Source organism: Fulmarus glacialis, unplaced genomic scaffold (genome assembly GCF_000690835.1).
Source record: "Fulmarus glacialis isolate BGI_N327 unplaced genomic scaffold, ASM69083v1 scaffold15367, whole genome shotgun sequence".
NCBI classification, from domain to species: Eukaryota; Metazoa; Chordata; class Aves; order Procellariiformes; family Procellariidae; genus Fulmarus; species Fulmarus glacialis.
Genome location: NW_009221401.1, coordinates 39,430 through 65,812, shown reverse-complemented (window position 1 = coordinate 65,812; position 26,383 = coordinate 39,430). Strand labels below are relative to the sequence as shown.

The window sequence follows — 26,383 nt, the reverse complement described above, 5'->3', positions numbered from 1 at the left end:
CAAGAATATTCCAAATTCACACATTCTTATAGCAGTATGATAAGCTATAGCAGTTTCCCAAGATATGTATGCTGTGGAACGGCTAACTGAACAGTATCCCATGTCACTAAAGAACAAAATTTACCTACTTTTTGAACAGCTACTCTTACCTTTGGAAAGAGATTTATGCAACAGTACAGATCGTTTTACAACTATTTTTACACTGAAATACCCAAAAGAAATTACAAGCTGGTATTTAGAAAACCTGTACGGAAGCTTGAGCAAGAGCTTCATCCTGAAAACAATTACTTAAAATATACTAAGGTATAAATATTACCAAAAGAGACTGATATCTAGTTTCTTTCATAGAAGATAGGCCCTATATTTGCATCCCTCCAGGCTGGGAGTCATCTGGCTGAGTAGTGCCCCTAATGAGAGTGTAAAGTGAGAGGATCCAGTGGAGAGTTACCAAGATGGTTAGGGGCAGAAGACCCACAAGTAAAAGCTAAGCTCAGTCTGTCAAAGAACTGACAGCAGCCTACAGCTACTTGAAGGGCAGTTCCAAAGATGGTAACAGTCCAATTCCTGGATGTGCTTTGCTCAAGCAGACACATACATTTTACTGAGCTGAGTAATTCCTTCCAGCCCAATTGCAATAATAATGTGTGTAAGTGCTTGCAACATTAGATCCCAAGAAAACATTAATGCTGAGTGAAACAAAAGGGAAGCCACCAGAAAACAGAGAGGCATACGGATCTGTGGATGTATTCATACTTTTTTGCTGCTTGGGCAAATTTCTGTGAATATCAAGAGGAGTACTGACACAGTAATTGACAGATTTACCCTCCTACTATGCCACTGTGTGGAAAGAATTTCTATTTTTCACTTGCTTGACAAGTAGCAAATCTGGTATCTTTAATATTACTCATAAACTATTAAGAAGTTTCCTAAAAACCCCCTTAAGAATAATGCAGTTGCATACAAAATTTGTATGCTTAAGTTTGACAAAAGAAATTCAACACAAATTCCCTCATTCTAACACATTTTCTGTGCTTGCAGTATCATAATTGCGATAACTGTGTGCAAGTTTGTCACCTATTGTGTGAGTGGGGATGATCCCAGTGTTTGCTGGCATGCTGACTGGTGAGATGGTGCTGTGCAAGGATGTTGAATTGTAATCATCTGTAAGGAAATAAGCAACATATCAGCATTAAAAAGTAAAATTCATTATTTCATATGGCTATGTCATCAGAAATGTCTTACACTACAGTCCTTCTCTGCTTTTTTTTTTTCCCCGGGGATTTTTGTAATTTAGAGAAGAGCGCTGAAAGAAAAATCATGTTAATATATCCAATAAAACAGAATATGAGTATTTAAATAGAAAGCAAGCTTTTAGGAATATACCACTTGCTAATGTACAAGGACAATCTTTTTTGTCATTATTTAGGCATAATCCAGGATGGAGTCAACATAAAAATGGCGTTAATAATTGTGAACTGGGAAAAACTAAAACATTTTGCTGCACTCTTACAGTAAAACACAATTATTTATAGTGCTTGTGCTCTTTCAGAAACAAGCACTCCGGTAGTGTTTGTTTGCCAGATCACATACCTTGCTCACTATATTACTTACTGTATCTCAGCATTTATCTCCCTGCTTATAAACCACTGACAGGTTTCTACAATCTCTTTTAGGTCCATTCCTATTGCTCTTGCTTTGGCATCAGCCTTGTTGACAGCAGCTGGCATTTTGATACTACTGTGATGACTTCAAGACTTGGCCATCAGATACCAGATCCTAGAAATAATTCTGGTATTGCCACTATGCCAAATTGCAGATACCTTTTCTATTTGATGAACTATAAGCTGGAAAAGACTACCCCGAGGCTGAATTGCTTAGTTTTCCCCTACAGTAATTACTTAGTTTTCCCCTACAGTTCAGAGAGCAGTGAGTGGCATCTAAAGGAAGACGGCAAACCTGAGGAAGCATTCTTGAAGGCAATGGGAGTGCGTGTGGTGAAGGCAGCAGTGCTGCTGCGTGGTGGGTTGCTGAGTCCCCTGCCAGGGACAGAGCCTGCGTGCGTGGAGAGGTGTGTGCTGTCTGCAGGAGGGACACCTGTGGTGAGAGGTACAGCAGTTTCATTAATGCTTCAGAGGCTGCCCGGTCAAGGAGGGACACAAAGCTGCGCACAACACAGGACTGCTGTACTGGAGCACTCTCGTACTGAGGCACTGTGAATTTGTTAGTAAGCAAAGGCACACCGAATGCTCAAGGTGTTAGGGGGTCCAACAGGTATCAGCTGAACATCCAGTAAATATAATCCTTTTTGGCACTGACTGCAGCTCTTTCATGCTAAACGTTGCATTTTAAAATATACGCAAATTCATGACTCAAAACCAGACTTGTCTGGTATTTTTGCCTCTTAAGACAGTGTATTTCATTTCACTGGGCTGAATGAAAAGGCATTACACACTCTGCGAGATAACTGTGTGCAGGAAAAGAAAAGAAGAAATGATCAGAAAAAAACATCAATGCAGTTCTGTCATGTAAATTAAAAGTTTCTTACCAGGTGTAGTCGCTGCTGACTCAACTCCTTAAAAACAGAAAGAGAGAGAGAGAAAGCGTAAATTAAACTTTCAAGGAATTAAATACAATCATATGCCAAAAATATAAAAAGAAACATTCCTTCCTCCCAACTATCAGCCGAGCTTTTCCCACAGAATTACACATTCTTAAGTAATATTTAGTGGCATGTAGCAACAACCAGACCTCCAAAATATCACGCATATGATATGTGGTCTATTATTGTCCACACTAAAAATCACTTTTTCTTGAGCCAGGAATCTATGCTGTGCAGCCTGAGGGGTGGAGACAGCATCAGGAAGGCTGTGGTGGATGCCAGTTGAGCTGAAACAGGAGTGGAGCAGCAATGCCGCAGTCCCAAATTCAACATTACCTTCAGCAGTGCCTGGAGGTGAGAGTGATGTGGAGCGTGTAGGTGTAGGTGACAGAAGGGAGGGAGAGCTGGCGTTTGCCAGATTTTCATCTCCTGCTGTACAGTGGGGAAAAAATATCATCAGGTGAGCAATGCATGAAAGTGAGAAGCTCATTGCAAGCAGAAAGGCTGCCAGCTGCTCTCTGAATTATATTTCTCCCTCCAGCATTGGCAAAAAGAACACCCTTACATTGCTCTCCAGTTCCTGCACAGGCTGTGCAACACATTGCTTGGATTTATTGCAAGAGCATGGCTTGCGATTAGGTCTGCAAGACCACTAATTCCAAATTCCCACCAATTTGTCCAGGGTGCCTTTGTGGCAGAGATTTGATCATCCTTTAGCAAGGTGTGAGGCATACACTGATTTCAGGTGTTTGAAAACACCAGCTGAAGGTGCAGCTTGCAAAGAGCCCAGACTGATTGGGGTGGTTTTGTTTTGTGTTGCTGACCCCAGAAGAACCCTCTTCCCACAATCATGAGATACTGTTGTGGTGCCCGAGGGGCTCTACATGAATTGAGGGAAAGTGCCACTGTGACAGCTCAGCATGAAACTCTCATCTGAGAGCTGAAGGGGAAGGGGTGTCCATAAGGAAAACATGAACTCTTAACAACAGCATGTTATAGCTTGAATTCTAATTGCCTCCTTTGAAAGGCGTGTTTCAAATCCCACCTTTGATTTAATGAAAATAAAAAAACTAGATATGTCCTCATCACATAAACAAATTTTGCTGTAATATAATTGACCTCTGACAACATAAATCACCAGATTGCTTTAACAGTGATAGAGTTAACCAATGTATGATAGAAGTAGATGCCAGCTCAGGTAAAACAGGAGAAGAGCAGCAATACCATGGTCCCGAATCCACCATTACCTTCAGCGCTGCCTGGAGGTGAGAGTGATGTGGAGCGTGCAGGTAGAGGTGACACAGGGGAAGGAGAGCTGGCAGTTGCCAGATTTTCATCTCCTGCTGCACAGTAGGGAAAAGATATTACCAGGTGAGTAATGCATGAAGGGGAGAAGTTCATCTATAATAGAAAAAGGCCAATGGCTTGTATGGCTTTCTCTGAACCATGTTTCTCAGGACAGATTTGACTGGGGGATACTTAAATGTTTTCATGTTTAACAATGTATTTTGCAATCCCAAAAGCTAAAACCCTCAAAATCTTTTGCATCATCACACAGCAGGGTATACAAGTACAAGCAATATCAACAAATAGAGGGTGACTTTTCGCTGAATGAAGAATGACTTTATTGCTAAGAAGAGATACCAACACTAATTCTGTTGTCAAGAAAAATCCTACCTGTCTATAATCCTCACTATACAAGAGCTGGAAAGCCAAGCCTCGACATTCCTGAAAGCCGTTTACTTTCCTTAATATTAATTTCTAAATGGCAGCGCCCTTCCTGGACCATCCTGCTGATATTTAAGAATCTCTCCAAATAACTCTTATGTCCAAGTTGTAAATTACCTCTTGACTTGAGCTGGGAGCTATGATCTTTTCACAGAGAACAAGCCTTATTTTTACACTCTGCTTTGAAATCCTGACCCAAAACATTTTGTATTTGTGTAATGTAAAATTTCTGTTGCAAGAAAGAGATATTAAAAAAAAAAAAGGAATGGCTGGAACCATGAGTTTGTTCTCATCGCTATATCTTTTACTCATTTTGAGAATTAGAAGCTTCCACTTTGACATAAGAATCCTGAAAGCCATCCTGAAAGCATGCCTGTTCCCTCAAGACATCTCGCTCTAACACAGCCTTCTATGCATTCAGCAAGGAACAAACTTCTACTTGTTCACGCGTTCCTTGCTGTGACTGTCCACAAACTTTTCATCTGCCCATTTAGCTCTTCCTTTCTCTCCCTTTTTCTAGTAGTTCTTTCCCACTATGGTTTTTTCCTGGAGGGTTGGGTTTTTTTTTTTTGGCATGTGTGTTTTTCAGATAGTACTTCACTGTTTATAATTTCTGTGTTACTTCAGCTTCCCTACATGGTACTTCACAACTGTTGTAGCTCTACTCTTTTGAAAATAAACTCCTTCAACCTTTAAAACAAAAATCCAGGTTTATGTGAAAAACTGCAATACTTATGAAGGATACATGTTCTGTTGCCCTGTTCATGTGCCAAGGTCAAAACTATGTCTCTCATCTCTGACACAGAAGCTCTACATAGGCAGATCGCCCAGGACTCCAAAGATTTTCTCCTTATCGACCCAACAAGCAGCAGCACACATGTTGCCTGCTCAATTGCCACCATGGATACTGCACCCCGTATGGACAGTTCAGAAGACTCCATTGAAACACAGGACCACGTATACTTTTCAGAGCTAAGGATGTTAGCAGATGAAGCTTCCTAACCTGAAAGATGTTACAGATAAGAATGATCTTTTGAACTATCAATGTATCTTCAGCATCTGAAATCTCCGGTAAGGACTGGAACATTTATTAACAGCAATTGTATAATCTAACTGTATACATTAAACTGTCAAGAAACCTTGTAAGAGCTAACATGCATATATATTCATATTTGCCACGAGCAATTAATTTTCAGTGTATCTTCATGTTTTTTGAATTCGGTATTTGAAAGCAGGCAATTGGTCACTCTAAATTTCATAATATGATTTTTCTTTCTTCAACTGTCTTATCAGCTGAAGAATCAATTATTGCCCCTTCTTCCCAAATTGTACTTTGGTTCAGCACATTAAATATATACCTCAAGCCCAAAATTAACTTTCTGTGAGTATCTACACAGATCAACTTTCACTTAAATAACTGCTTCCAAGAAAAGAATAAAAGAAGTTGCAGAAGAAGTCCTAAATGAAACTCTGCTCAGAGATTAGTGAAACATTTAGAAATACTTTTCAAGCTATTTACTGATCTCTAATGCAAACACGATGGAGACAAAAATATATACTTCAAGATTCCCTCTTCCAAGTGAAGTAACATAATATGAGCAAAAGAGGGCTCATAAGGTTGTCACAGTTGCCTCACTTACTTCCTTAAGATTCCTGTGAAAATAATTTTCTCCATCCTCTCCCTTTTAAAGTTAGGAATAATGCCACCAGCTTAAATACAACGTGAGGTTTATTGCTCACTCATGGTAACAGATGCTAAATGTTACACACAATCACAGAACTCGAGCCTGGAAGTGACCTCAAGAGACCATGTAGTCCAACTGCCCTGCTCAGGCCAGTGTCAACTACAGCAGATCACAGATTGGAAAATACTAGTCCTAGATTGCCCTTTTTTCCCTCCAAACAAGCACTGGCATTTTAACAGAATTTCATGGCAGTTTTATGTCCTTCTAAGCATTTTTAAAAGTCTCCTGCTCTTCTATGATTCTATTCTATTATATGGTTTATTATAGCATTGGAATAGGACACACTTGAAAAGAATTCAATAGGTGGCACCAGAACACTAAAAAAACTCCTCTTAAACAGCAACAGATACATTTCCCCACATAACCTTATTGAGAGATACTAGGTAAAGTGAAGGAAAATAAAGAAGGATCCCAACACACCAGACTGTATTATTCCAATATTAATAGGCATATTGCTACAATTAATTTATTTTTCCCAAAATGTCCCATAGCTAACAAATATGTCTGAGCTACCCTCAGGTTAACAAAGTTAACCTCAAAGTCAAAACTGTCTGCTCATGTTTATACTCTAAAACATATCTCTGGAATCTTGAAGGCTGAAATCTAAGAATATCTTTAAAATTCAATATGGATGTCCAACCCCCAAAAAACCTACTGTGTGGTATGAAAGCCTGATGATTACCAAACTAAGCAAGTTGGTCTGGGTTTAAACAGGAACTATCCCAAACATTTTAAACTGCATCCAGCCATAAGACATTTTTAAGATAATATGCATAGGATAGGCTCAGATAACCCAAGTGAAAGAATTAAAGTATACAAAAAGTTCCTACTACTGAAGGAACTTTTCTAAGTTTCCCTTTCCCTTCTCTTGATTTGGCCACCAGTTGGTCCCTGCTGACTTACTTGAAAGATTTGCAACCCATCAGTAATGTTTGAGTGGATCTGGCCTTAGTGGGGTGCCCTGCAAAAAGATACAACCAGCACATCCCATGGGGAGACAGGAGCTTGGCTAATCGCTTTCGTTCCCTTTCCTCTCTGGCTACCAGTTGGCAGACAGACTGCAGCTGCTGCTTGAAAGAAAGGTTTTAGATGGGATGACAGGCTGTCAATGAAATACACCTAAAACAGATAAGCTGACCACCCTTTCTCCTGAAAGCTCAAAGACTTACGGGCCCTGGGAGTGAAACATGGGACTACCATATTTTGAAGAAACCTTTCAATATTCAACAAGAAGAGTAAATGGAAAAACTGTGAAAGAAACCAGGCCACAAAAAAAAGCCAGACACTTCAAACCCCAAGGACAGCAGGCTGTTCGGGTCACATTTGGAGGTACAGGAGCTGCTATATTGCTGCTGCAGTAGTGACTCTGCCCTTGCTGCAGTGAACTGTGATCACACTCGTATAAGAAGTTACTGCTCACTGCTGTCCTCTCAGGAAAGAGAGAATAAAGTGAAAATGCTTTCCACTTGGCAGGACCAAGCGACTCAACAGAAGACAACTCAGACCTAGTATATGTTAAAAGATGCTGTGTTCCAAGTAAGTCCAGGGTCTGATCTTCTTGAGCAGAAGGAAGCACCAGTGCACATTTCCTGTGCAAATGTGTTATTAAAGGAAACCCCAGCTGATAAGATGGAGTTGAATCTGCATTAAGAGCCTGAAAACATTATCATGTTTAGATGGGCAAAAATACATTAGCTAATGATGGAGAACATGCCTTTTAATTCCATTCTGCTGCTTAATTTGCACAGTGGGTAAAATGGACCCGGTTTTGTATTTCCCGCTGGGCTGGGCAAGGGACTGCACTTGCATGTCCTCATGCAATCTCAGGCTGTCCCCTCCGAGCACAGGAGTGCTGCAGTATTGCATTCCTTGATGCACACAACATAGAGAAATATGGAAAGGAAGATCCCTTTCTGCTAATAGCACATTTGGTGTTTTAACCAGCATGGTACCATACCAGGTGGCTCTTCACATCCAGCTGCACTCAGCATGTCTTTGCCAGACCTGGGGAGGGGGCAGAGGAAGTAATCCTTCCTCTCAGCCTCATGTCTGCAAAACCATTGGCAGCCGGTTTTTCTGCCAGGAAAAATGCTTAGTGATTCTGCAGAGCTGCTGCCCTTTTCCCAGGATCTCTCCAGCCTTTGGCATATTGGACAGACCCCAGCAACCCCAAGCAAGCAGCACTTCACACAAAGCTACTAGTGTAGGTCCAGATTCCGTCTTCCCTCTTTTTACAGCTGAACGGTACTGCTTCAGCAGGGTCAGAGCTCTTCACATCTGCACAGAAAGCAACAGGATGTGGTCTGCTTGTTCAGATGGAGTAAAACTCTTTGAGGGGGTCTTCTAGCAAACAGCACAGACATTAGTCAGCTCCACTACAAGCCAATACTAAATTGCACAAAAAAGAACAGTTCCTGGTGGGAGGTAAAGGGTGAGTAAGGCAAGGAGCTTTACAAAATGCTGCCAGCTGCCCTTGTTTGATTTATTTTTAAACTTCAAGTGGGATGGGATGTAATTCACACTTACTTTAAGGCTCCCTTGTGCTGCCAGAACCAGCTAAAGGGACCTTAAAGTAAATGAGCATCAGGGCCAGAGATGTTACTGCTTCTTTTTGCTGCAAACACGAAATAAAGGGATCCATTGCTAGTTTATAAATAAATCTGGGCAGACCTATGAATAGGCTAGCAAACACTTAAACATCTGAGTAATTCTATACCACAGAGGACCCCTCAAATTTTATAGGTAGGATCATGTGTGCTGAAGTGCTTTCATAACCACAGACTGCAGAATTACACTTTATTCTTTATCACTAACTCTGGGGAAGAAAAAAAAAAAAAAAACTGTTCCCAGTTTCTGGACAACTGCTGCTTTTTGAAAATTGATTAAAAGAATACCATATAAAGTTCACACTAAAAATATGTGAAATTTTGCATGCTCTGAGTCAAAAAACAAATTACTAATTTCAGTTTAACATGTAGAAACTTCTCAGGTAACTGGGACATTTCAGAGGGGCCTAAAAAAAAATGCTTACGCTTTTGGTCATTGAAAATGCAGCCACGAAATCACTTCAAAGTAATCCATAATCTAATTGGTAAAAATCTTCATAGCCCTTCAGCAATCATAGGAATGCTATACATTTACTGTAGCTGAGAATTAAAACTAAATAAATATTAGAGTTTCTATTCCCACAGGCAGTATTTACAATACTCATTTTCACCAGAAATTAGAGATAAAAAGTTGAAACTGCAAATTTTAATTTAACAGAAATTCTAATACGTTTTGATTGAGAAATGCCAATTATTTCCTTTTGCATCAGGGTGGAACATTCATTCTGACTCTCCAAAATGATAATTGAAATCATTTCCATTTGAATTTCTCAAAATATTTCCTTTTATACAAGTCCATTAATAATTGCCCCCCATAGTGGCTCCTTAACACACTGCAATCATCCCCTAAGGGCCTGATCCTGTCACTGTTTCCTACCACCTTTAATCTTTGGTTAAAGTATTTATCTGGGGAGCCAAAGGCTTTTTCATTGCAAGACACCTACCAGTGCTCAGACCTGAATTGCATTGTGGAAGGCATAGTCTTCCTGCAAACCACATCTCAGGAATAAACGCAGGCCTATGCTACACCTAAATATGATAGGATGTGGTATTATTTTTTTAATGAAAATTGACTTTTGAAATTAATGTTTGTTCTTGGTTCTCAACATCTATGACCCTCTCCTTGCTGTCCAGCTTCCAGGATGGTAGTTGTCTCTCTCCTCCTCAATTTTAGAGTCAACTATAAGCGTTAAGCAGCATTTACAGTATTGGAGAAGGTGAAAAATTCAAATTAACCAGCAATCAAATACAAGGGCAACAGCCAGAAGAAAGAGATTAAGAAGAATTTATAGCTGGCAGATACAAGGAGGAACACAATGTTGCAGGCTCAGGAAAAAGGAGGAAGTACAAACATCAAAGTTTGTCAACATTCATCAGCTAAAACAAATTAATACCAAGCATAACTTCTGCTAACATACAGAGCTTGTCTTAAGGAAAGGATAAGAAGAAAAGCACAAGAAAAATACTGAAATAATTTTTTTTTTTCTCAACTAGCCTGAAATCAAACGAAATATTTCTAACCATTTAAAAAAAAGGAATTTTCTGATTCTGATTATGCAAACTAAATTTGAGTTTAATTTTTCCAGAGAAAAATAAAAACACAGAAAAACCCAGAAATTTCCCTCAAAAAATATTAATTACATGGAAACAACATTTGTTACCAATGATATCTAGAATTTCTCAAAACCATAAACCTGAAGTAGAACAAAAACTAAAAGCAGAAATTCAAATACTTTTTGCCGTGTACACAGTTCTTACAAACTTAAAATAAATATCCAGGAATATTGTGTATTTAGAAGGAAGGGATTTCTATCAATTGCACTGCACTTTAAATTACATCCTCGGTCTTCATAAGAAGACATTAACTACAGTAACCCACTTGTATGGCTACAGCTAACGACACCTTTGCTGTTCTGTGGTTTCTCTCATGCTGTTTACTTCTGTTTTTCTTCTACAGAACCCTACTCAAAAGGAAGAGGGTGCAGCATACTGTGGTTTAGAGCTTAAGTGCTTCCAAATGGTGAAACTGAGTTACCATAGCACCCACATGCTCAAGCAATCAGACCTATCTTAGTGCTAAACCACAACTTCTCTATTGCAGTCATGAAATTTCCCTATTAAACTCCTTTTCACCAAATTTGCATTTGTAATTATTTTTAGTTGCACATTAATATGATACAGCGGGGAGTAGCAATCTTTGGGATACAGTCCAGGCTGCTTTGCAGGGAGTACTTCTCACCACGTGAATTGTCTGCAAGAAGGAAAAATACCAAACCCTGACCTAACAGTTACTTCAACTGTGAAACGCTGGCTACTATCCATAGTCATTAAGAAACACCTATACATGAGGAATGGAAGATTGGCTGTGATATTTGCTTGGCAATTTTGTGCTACATACAAAAGAAAAACTGTGTTAATGTTTGCTTTGCCTTTTGTATATTTTCAGTATTTGTGCATGTATGAAGTCAAGAGCCAGACTCACGCTGATACCGTGCTGAACTTGTCTGTTGTCAAGGGCCAGCCCCTAACTTTAGTTATGACTTTTCTAGCCCTGCTGTACCTTCCTTGATCTTCCTTTCCCACATCTACCATGAGCAGAAAGAAACACTTGCTCCACATTGTTCTGCTTAATGATACCGACAGGCTGGTTCTGGATTTGCTGAATGCATATTGTTTATAGCAAGCAGAAGGAGGAAAGAACATGTAACTCTTACATTGTCCTCTCAATTCCTACTCCCATGTTTTTGCAATTGCCACCTCTATTAGTCCTGGGGAGCTATTGAGCACAGCTGAAGGCAACTCAGTTCTCAAGAGTTTTGGCCAGAAAAGGAGGCTGCATCCGAGAACTGACTGATTATTGGTGAGAGTGTGAGGTAGGGGCAAACTTCTTCATCTCAGACTATCTCACTGGAACCTGGTTTATTTAAATATCTGACTTGCTTCTTTATCTACCTCTGAGTTCCTTCAAGATAAAAGCATTATCTGATATTGTAGATCTTCTCCTGCCTGCACATTACTTTTTACATAATTTTGCCAGCAATAGAAAATGGGTTCTTTGCTCTGCAAAACAGAAACAACTTGGAAATATTTCTCTAAACTACCTTTAATCAGCTCAAATGTCAAACCATAAACAGTTTAGAACTGTATGAATAGCAGCATTTTAGCCACTGATAATATAAAGCCAGCTGAAATCAGAAATATCTTCTGTTTGGTAGAGATTTATTAGCATGAAGTCCTTGGATCAACAGCTCTGTACCTACTGGGAGCATTATGTCAGTGAGGACTCTAATCAGTGATTTTCAAAAAGATGCAGCCAGTGATTTTTAAAAAGAAATGAACATTTCTTTCAAGAAATTATATCTGTCTATGAGCTTTTCCTTTTTGTAATAGCATTTTTCTCTGATCCGTTGTTTATATTAAAGACCCAAACAAAAATAGCTAACTGGCCTGGGGGAGCTGAGGGAGGAGTGCAGATGACAGAGATAAATAGTTGATATTCAGGTGCTCTGAACATCTATGTCTCCAACTGACATCACCTGGATTTGCAAATACTTAGCTTTCCTACAAAATAGGATCAAAGCACAATCAAAAATGGAAAGAAAACACATAGGCCCTGAAAAGAGACCATAACATTTCCTTTAATCTTTTTCATTTCTTTTTTTTTTTTTTTTTTTTTTTTTTTTGTAACCTTAGATGCACATTGTATTCAGAGCCAGTAAACCATTTTAGATGGAAGTCTGACTTTCACGGTGAGATTGCTTCCTCTTAATTTAATTTTATTTATAACGCAGAAATACCAGTATTCCTGGTATATTTCTGGTTATATTCTATAACCAGAAATACCAGTATACCATAACTGCTTGGTGCTGTGTTCTGTGGATGCTGTGTAAGACAACTTATGCCTGGAAAGGTTTCAGTCAGACAAGATGGAGAAAAGGAAGGGAACGTTTCCAGTGTTACAAAGGGAATATTAAGATTAAAAAACAAACAAACCAACCAACCACAAAATTTGAGACAGGCATTCACAAATTCTTAGAAAAAGTCTATGCTACAAACAAGATCCCCAAACAACAATCTAGTGCTGTGTAAATTCACAAATCCATCCTTTTACTATCACAAATGACTAGTCTCTAACAAACCACTTCTTCATTTTTTTTATGCATTGCAGATTTTTTAAATGAAAAGGGACATAGAAAGGAGTGCCATGGCTTCACCTTGGCCAAGGGCTGAGGGCAGGGAAAGCAGGGCTGAGTGGTGGCAAACAGCCCCATGCCAGCAAGACCAGAGTGTGATGAACCACAGAGAACAATCCACCAGAGCGCAACACTCAATACTGCTGCAAAGGTGTAGCGGGTGTTCCTGGGGGCTGCTCTAACACTATGAGAGCCCCTGCCTGTCGAGAGCCCTGGCAGTAGGGTTAGTGGTAAATGCACAGGCGGCAGCTGCACTGTTCCCCCAGGACAGTTCTTCCCCTCACCAGGTGAGGCTCCCAGTAATTCAGTATTGCTGCAAAAATCACACATTTCAGATCGTGCCCTGAATACAAAATTTCTCACGGTTGCAGGAGATGCCAAGTGGCTCACAGGAGTGGTGATCTGAGGACTGCAGTGATGTTTGCTGCTAACGAAGCATCCCTGTTACAGAGCCCAAGGCTGGAGCTGGGGGGAGTGAGCTGCTGTCTTTGATGAGACCAGGTCCCGTGGTTCAGATGAGCACATTGGAGTCAGAGTGAGGATCTGACTTTATCTGCTCACAAGAATGACATGACTGTTTAATTGAATTCTCTGATGATTGTGCAGTTCAGCCTTAAAGAAAACTAGCTGCCTTATTCCACAGCAGAGTAATGCACGTGCTATTGCTCTGTACCTCTAGTGCACAGTGCTGAGTTTTGCTATGCTCAGTTACTCTGCCTGCACAGCCCCAGCCTTTGAAAGATCCTTAACTACAGCAGAGGGGCACAAATCAGAATAAAGATGTGGTTACAGCAAACCCTCCACAAAAACTTCATTTTCCAGTGATGTGGCATTTGTATTTCTACAGCTTCTTGCTCCGAGCTTAACAGGACCCTCAGCAGTCCCTGTGCTCCATGAGCCAAAGTCCCAGCCTCACATCTCCAAGCAGCAATGCTCTAAACTATCCTGCTAGTCTCAGTTATCTCCCATGACCCAGATTTCTTCCAGCATTAAGAGAAGATCCTAACCAGCATTGGCTGATGGACATCTAGCTTATGTTTCTTAAAAGGATAGAGAGTATAGAGGGGAAAAAAAATCAGCCAGCTCAGTGGAGAACCGTTCCCATACCAACTCTGCCTGCTGGGCAGCTTCCTCACCCTCCTGGGGCTGCCAGCTGCAGACAGCAAACTCTTTTTGTTTCAAGGGAGAGTGATTTTACTTGGTTACTATCCTGACTTTTTTTGTTCCCTCCAGACATTCAGGCCAGAAATGATCAGAACTGAGTATCATTCATCAAATATGCTACTGAATAATATTTTTGTTGTTTATAAAATATTGTGACAAACAGTATTCACTGATCAACAGCTAAATCAACTGTATACTTGTTAGGGTACAATTTAAAACACAGTAAAATATACACACAAAATGTTGACAGGAAGCATCATATAAGGGTCAGATTCTACCACCATCACTCATGCAAATTCATGTTTGAAAAGTAAATCATTCAGTGAAGCATATCATTATCTTTTAGAAAAACTGCCTGTTAAAAATTATTTATGTATATTTCCTATATAAACTAATATGGAATCACTCAATTTTTATTGAAAAGCAAAAATTACCAGTATTTACATTAATCAAAATTTCCTATATTTGATATATAACCTGAAATCCATCTTGACTCAGCCAGCATGAGGAAAGTTGGGACTGTGACCAAGTCCTACCCAAGGATCCACATTTCACTACTGTGTGAGTGGTCAGATGTACCCTCCATCTCTGTGCCTCTGTAATATCCCCTGCAAAGTGGAAATAATGGCACTATTCTACTAAACTGGCATACTGCAATTAGAAATTCATTAAAAATTTTGAAGTTTGCAGACAAATGATCTGGAAGTGCTATAAAAAAATACACTCACATCCGTCTGATTGCATAAACAGGAACAGTCGTAGGGCTGCAAAGAGAGAAACTCCTAGAACTCGAGCTCCCCAGAATGCCGTGCACGCACACACAAAAGCCTCTCACTATCTCAAAATCTGGATTGCAAAACCTGGGCTCTGCCACTTCAGGGAAGCTGAGCCAGTGCTATCAAGAAGGGACCTGTACTTCATGTCATGCCAGAAGCAACGATGAACAGATTTCAGAAGAGAGCTGAGCACGCACAACTCCTCCTGAATTCAATAAAAACTTTGAGCGAAAGTGGTTTCTCAATCCCCTTTCCTTCTTTATTTTTCTTTTGAAAATCAGATCATCAATTTTGGTGCCCAATTCTGGGCAGTTACCTGTATTTTAAATGTGTCCTTTTTTTCCACTTTCTCTATTTGCTATTTTCATTATAACAAACATAAGATGTGAGCACTGACTTTAACTAACAATCTATCTGATAATCATAAGCAAAAAGAGGGGAAAAGAGTTCATCTGATTTTGCTTTAAATCCTGTGCTGACCATTCTTTTCCAAAAGACACTGTATGCTTAACGTTCCAGGAGATGAAAATAAAGGCTTAGAATGGAAGGACTCCACTCTGCTCGCAGGGATTGTGGTGCCCCATATCCCAGCAAAGAACCTGAGAAATCTAAAGCTCATCTTCCTCAGGATTTAAACAAGACTAATTTGAGTATCGCTTTAAATAATTGAAGGCAAAAGGAACATAAACAGTCCATGCTTCCACTTTTTGTATATGACAAGCAATTTTCATTAGCATTTCATAAATATTTTCCTTTTTTTCCATTTTTTATCATAATTTTTTATTTTAAAAATATGAAGTGAGCAGTCTGGGAAAGAAAAGTAAAATCAAAGATACTAGATAAAGATGCTAGACAAGAATTTATTTAGGAAAAGAATTTTATGGACCTTTCAAAGTATAGGGACCCACGGAAAGCCCTCAGGCCAAAGCTAAGAGAACATCCAATTTCATGCTCCAAATAATTTTACACTCTTTATATAGGCAATGCAAAAGCCAGGAAATTCAGCAGACCTATAAACATTTCTGATGTTTAATAATAAGATGTATATAGTGGCATTACACATCTTATGACAATAACAAGAACAACTCCCACTTGCAAGTGGGAAGTCAGAAACTCAATTTGATCTGTAAAACAAGTATCAGTTTGTATACACACAGACACACAGATAGAGCAGTTTGGAAGTAGCATGTGTAATATCTTCTGTGAGGACAGACGGAAAAGCTGAAGCAGAAAGACACAGTCTGTGCAAATGTGGGTAAGATTTTATCCTTTCAAGGTCTGTACTTTAACAGCATTTGGTTGAAATGCTGATTAATTTATGACCATGTGACCTGGTAAAATTAACTGCTCTTTCATTTTTAACTAAGGGAATATATCAGAAATTTTTCAGTTTTGTAGATTAAGACACTTAGAGATATTATTTAGCACCTATACAGCTTTTCATACATATGCCGCACCAATTTGATAATATGAACAAACCAAAAAAGACAAAAAGTTCGGGTAGGTGTTCAAGAAAGCACTCTGCACACAAATTCATCATTGACTTCAGTAGGAATTAAGCCCATAGTTTGAATTAAGATGATGTTCTGAATCAGGACTGCTACAGAGTCCAGTGTGTAAGCGTGTAACAGATCCCTAGTGTCACCCCAGCAACAAATACAAATAGGAAGTGGGGACTGACAGTGCTTAATTCAGCATTCAGCTCTGCTGGTGCAGGAAGGCACGTGAGCCTTTTCTCTGCCTGCCATTTGGTGCATGTAGACCAGCTCCAGTGTGGAATCAGCTGGCTTTCCATGGGCTGCTCTGCACCGACGTGTATGCTGTTAGGAGTACTTGGATAAACTGAACTATGATCAAAACCCTGCACGGTCTACAGCACCCACAGCCAAACTCTGTGTCAATTCGTCTGTCAATACTGCAAACTGAAAATTTCAGGGCAGTTTCATTCATATTATAATTATGAAAGACAATTTATAATGGTGCTCAACATTAGCAAGGCAATTGAGACCACTATACCCGAAGACTCAAACAGGCTGCAGCATTTCAGTTAGGATTTTCAAGATTACCTTCACATCTAGAAAGTTTGAAAAAAATCTATAAAAAAGTAAAATTCTAGCTTCTGGATTCCCACTTTGCTGCATAAGATTTTTTTGTAGGAAATTCCATTGTCAAGAATGCATGACACACTGGCCATTGTAACGTCTGCTGCAAAATCAATCGAGCACTGTTAACACAATTCCATGTCTTTCCTTCCTTTTGGAAATAATTTATGTTCTTTATGCACATTTACATAACCAAGACCCAAAGAAATTAAGGATAGACCAACAGTATCTGCAGCGATGTTGGTGTAAAGCAATCTGAAATAGTGTAGCAAATGATAAGGCAGGAAACCACCAGCCTTCTTTAGGTTGACAGGGCCAAAGAAAACCTTTACAAAGATTAGTAAACTCCCAAGAAAATAAGGAACACAGCCATCAGGGAATGGAACTCCCTATGCAGGACATCACAGCAGATGGTATAAAAGACAATTGAATTAAAGGCTATCAATTCGTTTTGGCAGATGTCTGGGGCAGATAGCTGCCCCAAAGGAATATGGTTCTCTGATGAATGGAAATGGGACTTTTACAAAACCATTCTTCAAAGAATGCAAGAAACAGCACTGAGGTCCCTAACATCTCCTACATGAGCTGACATCCCCCCTGCTCAACCCCCCCCCCATCAGATTGGGAAACTGGCTGTAGCAGAGGAACTGGCTCTGCAGAGGTGAGTGGCTGATGGCTGAGTGGGATCCCACTGCACTTGGTATCATGGGGAACTTCTCAAATTAGACCAATTACAATCTATTTGACCATGGCTTTCTCCCTGTGAACAAGGGCCTACATTACATAAGGAATGTGGGCCTCTTGCCAGAGCATCTGCTCTCCAGCCAGGAGTGCAGGTGCTTTTACTTGTACAAAGGTACACAATGCTAAAATTGCTTAATCGCCAAGCATGTTTTGTCTTTCAGTTTTAAGTTATTGGCGGTTGCTAATGAAAGTCATCTTTTACCTCATCAATGTTAATGAGCTTTGGCACTATGCTACCAAATGTGGTTGTAAAAATCTTGCTTCTGCAGCTAGTTGTGTTACTGCTTGTTCAGGGACCTTTCTGACTTGCTTTGCTGTACCCTGTAGTCACGTCCTTTTTGGCTATGAGTCATTACAGTTAATCAGCCACATGGCCAAACTCTCATTTCAGTATAAATCAACTTCAGTTTACATTTGAGTGGCTTAACCATGGGAGGGTTCCCATTGTCTTGTTAAGTTTCTGCCTTTAGACCTTAGGGGACAAAACTGAGAGGCCAATGTTAGTGTTTACCCATTAGTCAGCTTGAAGTTTCACTTACTCTTCATATGCTGGTTTGGCAGAGATACAGAGATATCATATAAAGTAAATAAAACCCACCGCAATCCACCACCACCCTAGGAAGGGGCAGAAGAATTATTTGAACACTTAAAAGTAACAAAAGTGTTTTTAAATGTGTTTGGTCTCTAATAGTAACTTTGTCCAACGTAATGTCTTCATGTGTTCCTTCCCAGGCTCTGCATTAATGCTGACACAACAGCTTATGATAGAGTGCCGATACATTAATGGGCTAAGAGAGGGGTTTGGGGCTAGCTGCAGGTCCTGCAGGGCTTCAATGCTTTCTGCACATGCACCAGACAATGCTACTCTCTGCTGGGAAGCCTAAAATTGCAAATGCCGTAAGTGATTGGTGGCTACTTGCCTTTTTTTTTTGCCTTCCCCGCCCCTGCCCCAGATGGTTAGAAGTTCCTGATTCTCTGCTTCTTCTGAAGCAGTTTCAGCAGCCTACCTCTAAACTGCAATGGTTTGTGGTCTGTGTTCAAGAGGCTGATCCCTTCCTGCCTGGCTCTGTTCATTATCTTATCATCATGCATCTGCTTATGTCACGCTCCAGGAAACTGGTCCATGACTCTGACGATGCCTCCACAGCACAAATATTCCCATTTAAAAGATGTGTCCAGTCTCCATAGCCTAAACACTGACCTGTTCTTACACCAGAGTTTCACTATGAACTTGCAGTTGCTTCAGAATTGCCATCTAGGTTGCCTGTTTTGGGATGCCTTGACCGTGTGCTATCTCTCTGCCCACTTGATCAGAAATTCTGAGATTCAGAGATGACAAGATCAAAGAGATAGGTTCAGCCTTCTACAGAGATAGTAATTTAGATCTGCTTGCCCAGCAAGCCTGTGACACGTGACCATGGCACTATTTATCTTCCTAATCTTGACCAGATTGCACTGGAGGAATACTGTTTGACTTCAGGTAAACTAGCAAGCTTCATGAAAATTTGTATTTCTTCTCAGATGATAACCTACTAATTTCAGAGGAATTTCCAAAATAGACCCAGTCAGCCCCGTTTAATAGTTTATTGCTAAAGATAAATAAAAATTTAAGTTCCTACCACTATTCCTGCCAAACACAAGAATAAAAATATCCATTTCCACCTAGTCTATAATTTCATCTAAAATGTATACGTATTCCAGAAATAGAACACAGTTGAGTTTTTTTTAATAACTTAAGGCTGCATATTTAACATTTTTTGAACAAGAATAAGAACAGACACAGGAACTAACAGCAAATAATGATTATAGATGTACAAGAAGAGTTGCATGAGCTACGAATTATGGGAATGTGCTAATGTTCACCTGCAAAACTAATATGGTGGACGAGTAGCCAGAGCTGTTTTCTGCTCCTCCTCTGACATCACCAAGAAGAGGCTGAGTTGCGTCAGCAGAAGATCTAGCTCACAAGGCATGCTTTCAACTATACAGAGTATAAGGGAAATCAAGCATAACTTTTCAAGCATTTTGGTGTTTTAACAGTGTTTGGAACTAATGGACTTCTTTCAATTTCCTGGTAAATGGCAGCCTGCAAGAACTACATGGTGTCACAGGATGTGGGTGCCTTAATTCTATCTCCATTTTGCAGAGCACTGGTCCGTATTTAGCAAACCAGCTCTCAGCTTGCATTGTAAGCAAGTGCCTTCCCGTTCCCATGGCAAGGCTGCCTGTCAACCCGCAAATAAGTAGAACTTCCTCACTGAGGTAAGGTGAATAGTAGCAATGTACAAAAATATTAACACTTCAGCCTACATCATTTGAAAACATAGAATTTTGCAAAACTAAACTACCATAAAGTGTAGTTGCCCTAATGACTCATCTTTCATTTTTAGCATGCTGCTTTAGCTACAAAGCATTACACAAGCAGCCTCTACAGTGATGCAAGCCTCATGGTACATCACAGCACGAGACAGCTATTGTCTAAGAAATAACGCTGTTTGTAGTTTACCTTCCATGAGCATTACACTGTACATAGAAAATCCAGTGACTGTCCCAGATTAGGATGATCTGAGTTGCCCAGTACAAACACCCAAAGTACTTTTTCCTTTTATAGTTCTGCTATTGCTATTTCAAGTGTTCTTTAATTACTGAAGGTTCATTGATCTAAAGCCCAAAGAGCCACCTTTAAAAGGATGATTACTGTAGTACACTGACTACCTCCACCATAGCAACTTATGCTTAGGGAGTTGTTTTTTATTTTTATTGTAAGTTCATATTCACAAGTCCTTCAAGAAATTTTGGGTGAATCCCACATCATTCAGCTCTGAAGCTTACTTCCTAAAGGCAACACTCACAAGTTTTATGCAGAGTTCTTTCCTAAAAGAAAATCCAGCATCAAAAAAGAAAAAAAAAAAAAAAAAAAAAAGGCAACAGGTCCCATTTCTTCTCTTCCCCACTGCTCACCCTGTGCTGTTAGACTGCTGTGCCCCCTTTCCCACACCACGAACAGACTGTGGCCAGCCCTGGTTTCTAACATTGCCTCATACTTTCAAGCAGTGAACAGGAATCTCTCCAGGGCTGACTGCATGAAAACTTTGTTAAAAGGCAGCTTTAGTCTTCTGTTTGATTGCTGCTATTACTTTTTAACAATCTAGCAGACTCACCAAGTTATTCACAGCTCTTCTCATACACTGGAATAATTTGTTAATTTATTATGGTTTATGTTATTTCCTGAATTAATTTCTGCTTCATTTTGGTAATAATTACTTTGAATTTTACCTATGGCAGTTGATATTATCTCTAGTTAGCATCACTTCAGATGGATTGCCAGCTTCAGAAGAATACCTCCAGTATTCTGGACACTCATAAGCCAGCTTTTATTTTTTTCTCTGGCTTTACTGCTCCCTCTCCATTTAGGCTCATGCACACACTTGCACAGTGTATGAACATAATTTCCTTACAGGTTCTAGGATTTCACTTTTTTTTAATATATTTTCTTTCAGTTAATTCTAAAATGCTTTCTCCTAGAGCTAACTTCCAAACAACCCCTGTCCCAGAGAACACTAGTGCTCATATTCTGCAGAAATAGCACTGGCGACTGTGCTATTATTACTCTGTTTAAATTATACCTAGAAGATAGCATATTTATTTGCAAGACATTACATTTATGTAACATCCTCACATCTCTCACTTTCTAATACCAAGCGTACATGAATTTTTATAAGACTAACTCCAAATACCTGGTTATAAGACTGGAACTCTTCATGGTAAATCTCTACCAAGACCTTAAACTGTGCAAGGAGTCCTTTGGTTAGGTATACTGGGAGCTTGATACAACTGAGTGAATTAACTTTGTTTCTTTGTATGCCCATTTTCCAGTCTAACTTACTGGTATTTGCCGTGACACTCTATGAATATGTGCCTTGTCCTCACAAAGAAGAATACAAACTCGATTACTGTGCACTTCCAAAGCATTGGGAATGAAATGGAGAAGGATTTTTCAGACCAACTTTAAAATTGACATAGGGAAAAACAAATTACCGCATCTGCATATTGTTACCTGTGTTTTTCTTAAAGCAGAATATATTCTCTGTAAAAAAGTGTCAGTTACAACACGACATTAAACTAAATCCGCATTTCGATAAAAAGTGGTGACTCACTGCAATGAGAGCAATGCAATCACTGGAAAAATTATACATTGCCTAACAGGTTTGGACACAGTAAGATACGAGGCATCCAACTGGCCTCAGATTTCATCCTTAATGCATCAACAGAAATGGATGACTATCTCTATACCAACAACTTGAAAATGCTTCCAAGATTACAGGTCCAGATCAAGCATACCAGACACCAAAGGGGAAGCACTTCCATCTGCCATACTCTGGTTGCTACATGAAGGAAGCCTAAATCTGCAGGAGGGAAGGGAGCAGCAACATGTGCCAGGATGTCCCCCTGGACAGTCAGAGGGCCAAGGCTGCAAGGGGCAGCTTAGAGCATATACTACCTGCAGAAGAGATCCAGTCAAAGATGTTTACACCTGGGCATTTCACATCATATTTCTTATCTACCTTATAATTTTTTAAGGATTTTTTTATTTCATAGCTTGCATTATTTAAGCCTTTGAAAAAGATTCCTATCAATACAAACAGTTTCTTTAATTTAAATTAAAAAAACACAACAATAAATAATTCTGTCTGCTTAATAGCATTACGAAAATTAGAGAACAGCAAAAAAATCGGTTGATTTCATTAAAGTTGCCCTGATAGAAAGATCATAAGTGCCATTAAAAACAAGGGTTCCTACCCTGGATTAAAGGTATATTTATATAAAGAAATACAGAAAGTTCATTCTGATTAATTATTAGTCTGCTGATGGTACAAAGCTAATGCAATGGACCTGGATGTGTCCTTGAAATGCCTCTGGCCTTGTGAGCCAAGAAAGTGGCATGAACTTTTTTTTTTTGCAGAAGATGAACAACCCTTGCATCTCCAGAGAATCCTTTGAATCCCCCCAGATCTGGAGAATCTGTACTGTATGATGTTTAAACCTTTTTTTTTTTTTTTTCTGTAGCATACAGACAACCCCTGTCTGAGTTGAGAAACTCTAAAGAATCTTTTTTACTTCCTCTATTTTCCTTGTAGCAAGGCTTCACCTATGAAGAACACGTGAGCTGGACTGGTGCTCGCCAATTTGATCATTACATTAATAAATGCATCAAAAGCAATATTAAAAACATGCACCAGTAAGATTGTAAACACTGGACACTTAAGTAATATTAAATCTAATTATTTTTAGCAAAGAATCATCAAAGAACTGAAATTCAGAAAGCATTTCAGATATTATAACAACAGCAGGCATGTGAAAAGCTAGTGTACCATAAAGATAACGAGCAGAGAGATTAAGCTAGGATCTATATGCAATCAAACTGGTTTCTGCTCCAGCAACTGCATGTGAAGCTTCTAGATGGAATCTGCGAACAAGAAACCAACATCCAACACTTCAAATACTCAGCATCACACACTGTCAGTCATTCTCAGCGTTTTTCATTATGAGTGAAATCTCCTGTCTCAGTATGAGAAAAAGTCATAGGGATTTGGTTTTGAGTTTGTTTTGGGGCTAAAAGCTTTGAAGTACTTTTTGTTCTGAAATGTGGCACTACAATGAATTTTGTGACAGATCATTTCCCTAACGATCACATTTCCTGTGAATGATCATATTTCTCATCTGCCTCTATGACTGCACCGACACTGCAACCACACGCACTCTGCAACACCTTCCACCTCCAGTGAAAACACTATTTTATGCGCACAGATTGAAACAGGACTCAAAGAGATGTGTCATTCTGACCTAAGACATAGATTAGGAGTCTGCATCACCAGCACAGCAAAACTGTTTTGATTTTTGGTTTGGATTTCTTTTACAAGGAGAGTAGATGGTAACTTTTATAGAAATCTGCCTCACTAAGACCTTAGTCTTGATCATATTAATTCTCATTTGCATTTGCCTCCTGCAGTACCACAATAATTCCAGATCATAAAATTAAATGCAGCTGCTAAATGTACTGACCCCTGCTGCAAAATTACTAGTTCATTATTGTTATTTCCCTGTTCTTCATTTACTCATGCTCATGCTCCAGAACATCTGAAAGGTGCCACCCTTTGATCTTACCCAACTGTCCAAGCAACCCTTTTATTTGTGATTCAAAATTTGATACCTCTGCCTGGAAGCAGGCAGAAAATTTCTTTTGAAGCTGACAGCAATCTTCTCCCAGGAAGAAGGATTAATACCCTCACGTCTTCCTCCACTAGTCTTTGCTGAATATCACATTAAGTTCTTGTGCCCACCCTTTGGTAAAGTGACAAGTACTTTATACAGAAGGTTAACCCAGGATTTCTGCAACTAGCTGAGGTGATATACAGGCCTCCTACCACTTTGCTGATTGACTACCAGGATTCATTAAATGAACGGCTTATTCCGCACCATAATCAATGTTACACTCTCCTCTTGTTTTGTGTTGCTCAATACGACTTTTTGCTTGAGTTTGCCACAAAATATGCGACTTCCTTTATGAAATAACAGCCACAAACAAACAACTTAAAAGTTTGAATTCAAAAATGCTCCTTCTTGTGTCTTCATTTCCCTTCCTTTCTTTGCTTCTTACTCAGCAAAAGTTCCAGAGTATTTCTTTTGGTCCAACAACTTTCCAGGTGACCTTTTAGAAGTCAACGCTCTGGACCAGTTTCCATTTAATCTGGGAATAATGACTTTTCTTTGCTAAAGTGTTTTGAGTTCTGTGTAACAGCAAGATATTTATGAAGGTGCACCGAAGTCCATTTATGAAGCAGAAATATTCTATATCAGCTCTACAAGATGACAATTTGCTACGATGAACAGGTGTCCCAAGGCTCTTTTCTTTAGCATTTCCTTTAATAATAAATGTTTAGCAGCACTTACTAAAATAAATACATGATATGATTTCTGCAAATACATACTTTTCCCTCGACTCAAATATTTTGCAAGGTAATATCGTAATGAAAAATGTTGCATGTTTTTTTTAAGGAAATTACATTTCTTTGTCTCACCTAGAAGATAAAAATGACAGTCACTGACATTATGTTTCATGCAAAACGACTTATATGTATATGAAATAATCAAGGTTCAGGTACATTCCCGAATGCAGAAATCTATGCTAAACCCTTCAGCATTTAGGAAAAGTTATTGTATTTCTACTTACATACATAAAACCACATGCTGTAAAGAACTGTCATCCCATTAATGGTTTGGGAATCCTGAATGGTGGATATATGGTGGCTAAGGGATCAAGCCTTGTGTGTCTAGCCTGACAGTGATGTATCTTACTTTCACTATAAAGAATCCCACTGAAGTTCGCTCAAATTTAAACTAGTGAATAACTCTTTGCTTTCTCGAAGGCACAGATTTAAATAAGTAAAATCTTAGTAACATTTGTTTTAAAGAAAAGCTATTTTTTCTCAGGCAAAACTCTCACAAACATAGTTTGAAAGCTTCTCCAGGTAAGAATTTTCTGAAGGGACATTATAATCATTTCAGTAGTGCAGCTCTAACCATTCTTAAGATATGAATGAGATGCCTTCCTGACTGGAAAAAGAATGTATTCTTCTTAATTAGACATTGTTTCTTCTCCTCTGCATTCGCTCTGCACAATATGCTTACTCTCTAGAGAAGAGAGACATTCTCAGCAACTTCTCTGAGCAAGAATTCCTCCCCCTCCCCTTTAAGAATTGCCTTTAATCTTTGCCATAAGTGGAAGAATGATAGTATTCTGCCTACACTTCCTGGAAACTCAGCCTAGGCCTGTGTGTCTGTTTTTATCAAAAAAATCCATCAAAGGTCAGGTAATTTTCCATACTCATCTAGAGACAAAGATGCTACCTATCTTGATGAATCAGTTCAAGAGTGTTAGTGTTTCTCCCTCAAAATGAATCAGATATAATCACTAAGAAAACGGACATTATTTCCACGACTATAAATGTGCTCAGAATTACAATCTTATCAGATTTCACAGTTTCTTCCACTGTGGGCCCGCAATCCAGCTCTTTCCTGGCTTTGGAATTAGTGACAGGAGACAAGGGACCAAGCAGCAAATCAGTCAGTAGTGGCTAACTAGTCAGCAGAGCTAAGCTCTGCACTAGTTCTGGTGGCTATCAGAAAGACTGAAATTAGTTTGTGATGCAGTGATCCTAATGTGACCCAAAGAGACCAAAATATTTTCTTTTATTACTTAATTCTTATCTTGGCATTACAGAAGTAACACAAAATTTACTTGACATCTTAACTTAGAAAGACTTGAAATAGTCAACAAATCGGTTTTCTTTTTTCTCCTCAAACATGTCTTACACCTGAGCAAAGATATCAAGTATTTCTATACAGTATTTTGCACTTAAATTTCCTACCAACATCCACTTCGCAAGTGTTGGTACTGATTAAGGATATAAAAATAAAGGCTACAGCTCAAAACAGATACAATGTGATGGTTTTTCAGTAGGATCTTCCTCCTACTTCCATCTCAATTATATACTCCATTAAATGGGAATTATACTGCCCTTCATCCAAACTGAAACTTAACACATCCTGGAAATAGTCATTCCGCATTTCCTGACGCCACACAGATCTAGTGGAGATTGTTATCAATATTCATGTGATCTACTTTAAATGTGGCATCTACTTTAAAATGTTTCACTCCTTTTTGC

General features: G+C 39.2%; 1 protein-coding gene across 1 annotated transcript in view; it reads right to left on the bottom strand.

Annotated features, from left to right (window-relative positions):
- PTPRC (protein tyrosine phosphatase, receptor type, C) overlaps window positions 1-26,383 on the bottom strand; it is an 85,778-nt gene that overhangs the window by 26,272 nt on the left and 33,123 nt on the right. Inside the window, exons 2-7 of the mRNA XM_009581107.1 lie at window positions 3,847-3,942; window positions 2,936-3,031; window positions 2,546-2,572; window positions 1,957-2,094; window positions 1,020-1,161; window positions 150-274 (exon numbers count right to left, since the gene is read on the bottom strand). Coding sequence (XP_009579402.1) covers window positions 150-274; window positions 1,020-1,161; window positions 1,957-2,094; window positions 2,546-2,572; window positions 2,936-3,031; window positions 3,847-3,942 — 624 coding nt within the window. The remainder of the gene's footprint in view (window positions 1-149; window positions 275-1,019; window positions 1,162-1,956; window positions 2,095-2,545; window positions 2,573-2,935; window positions 3,032-3,846; window positions 3,943-26,383) is intronic.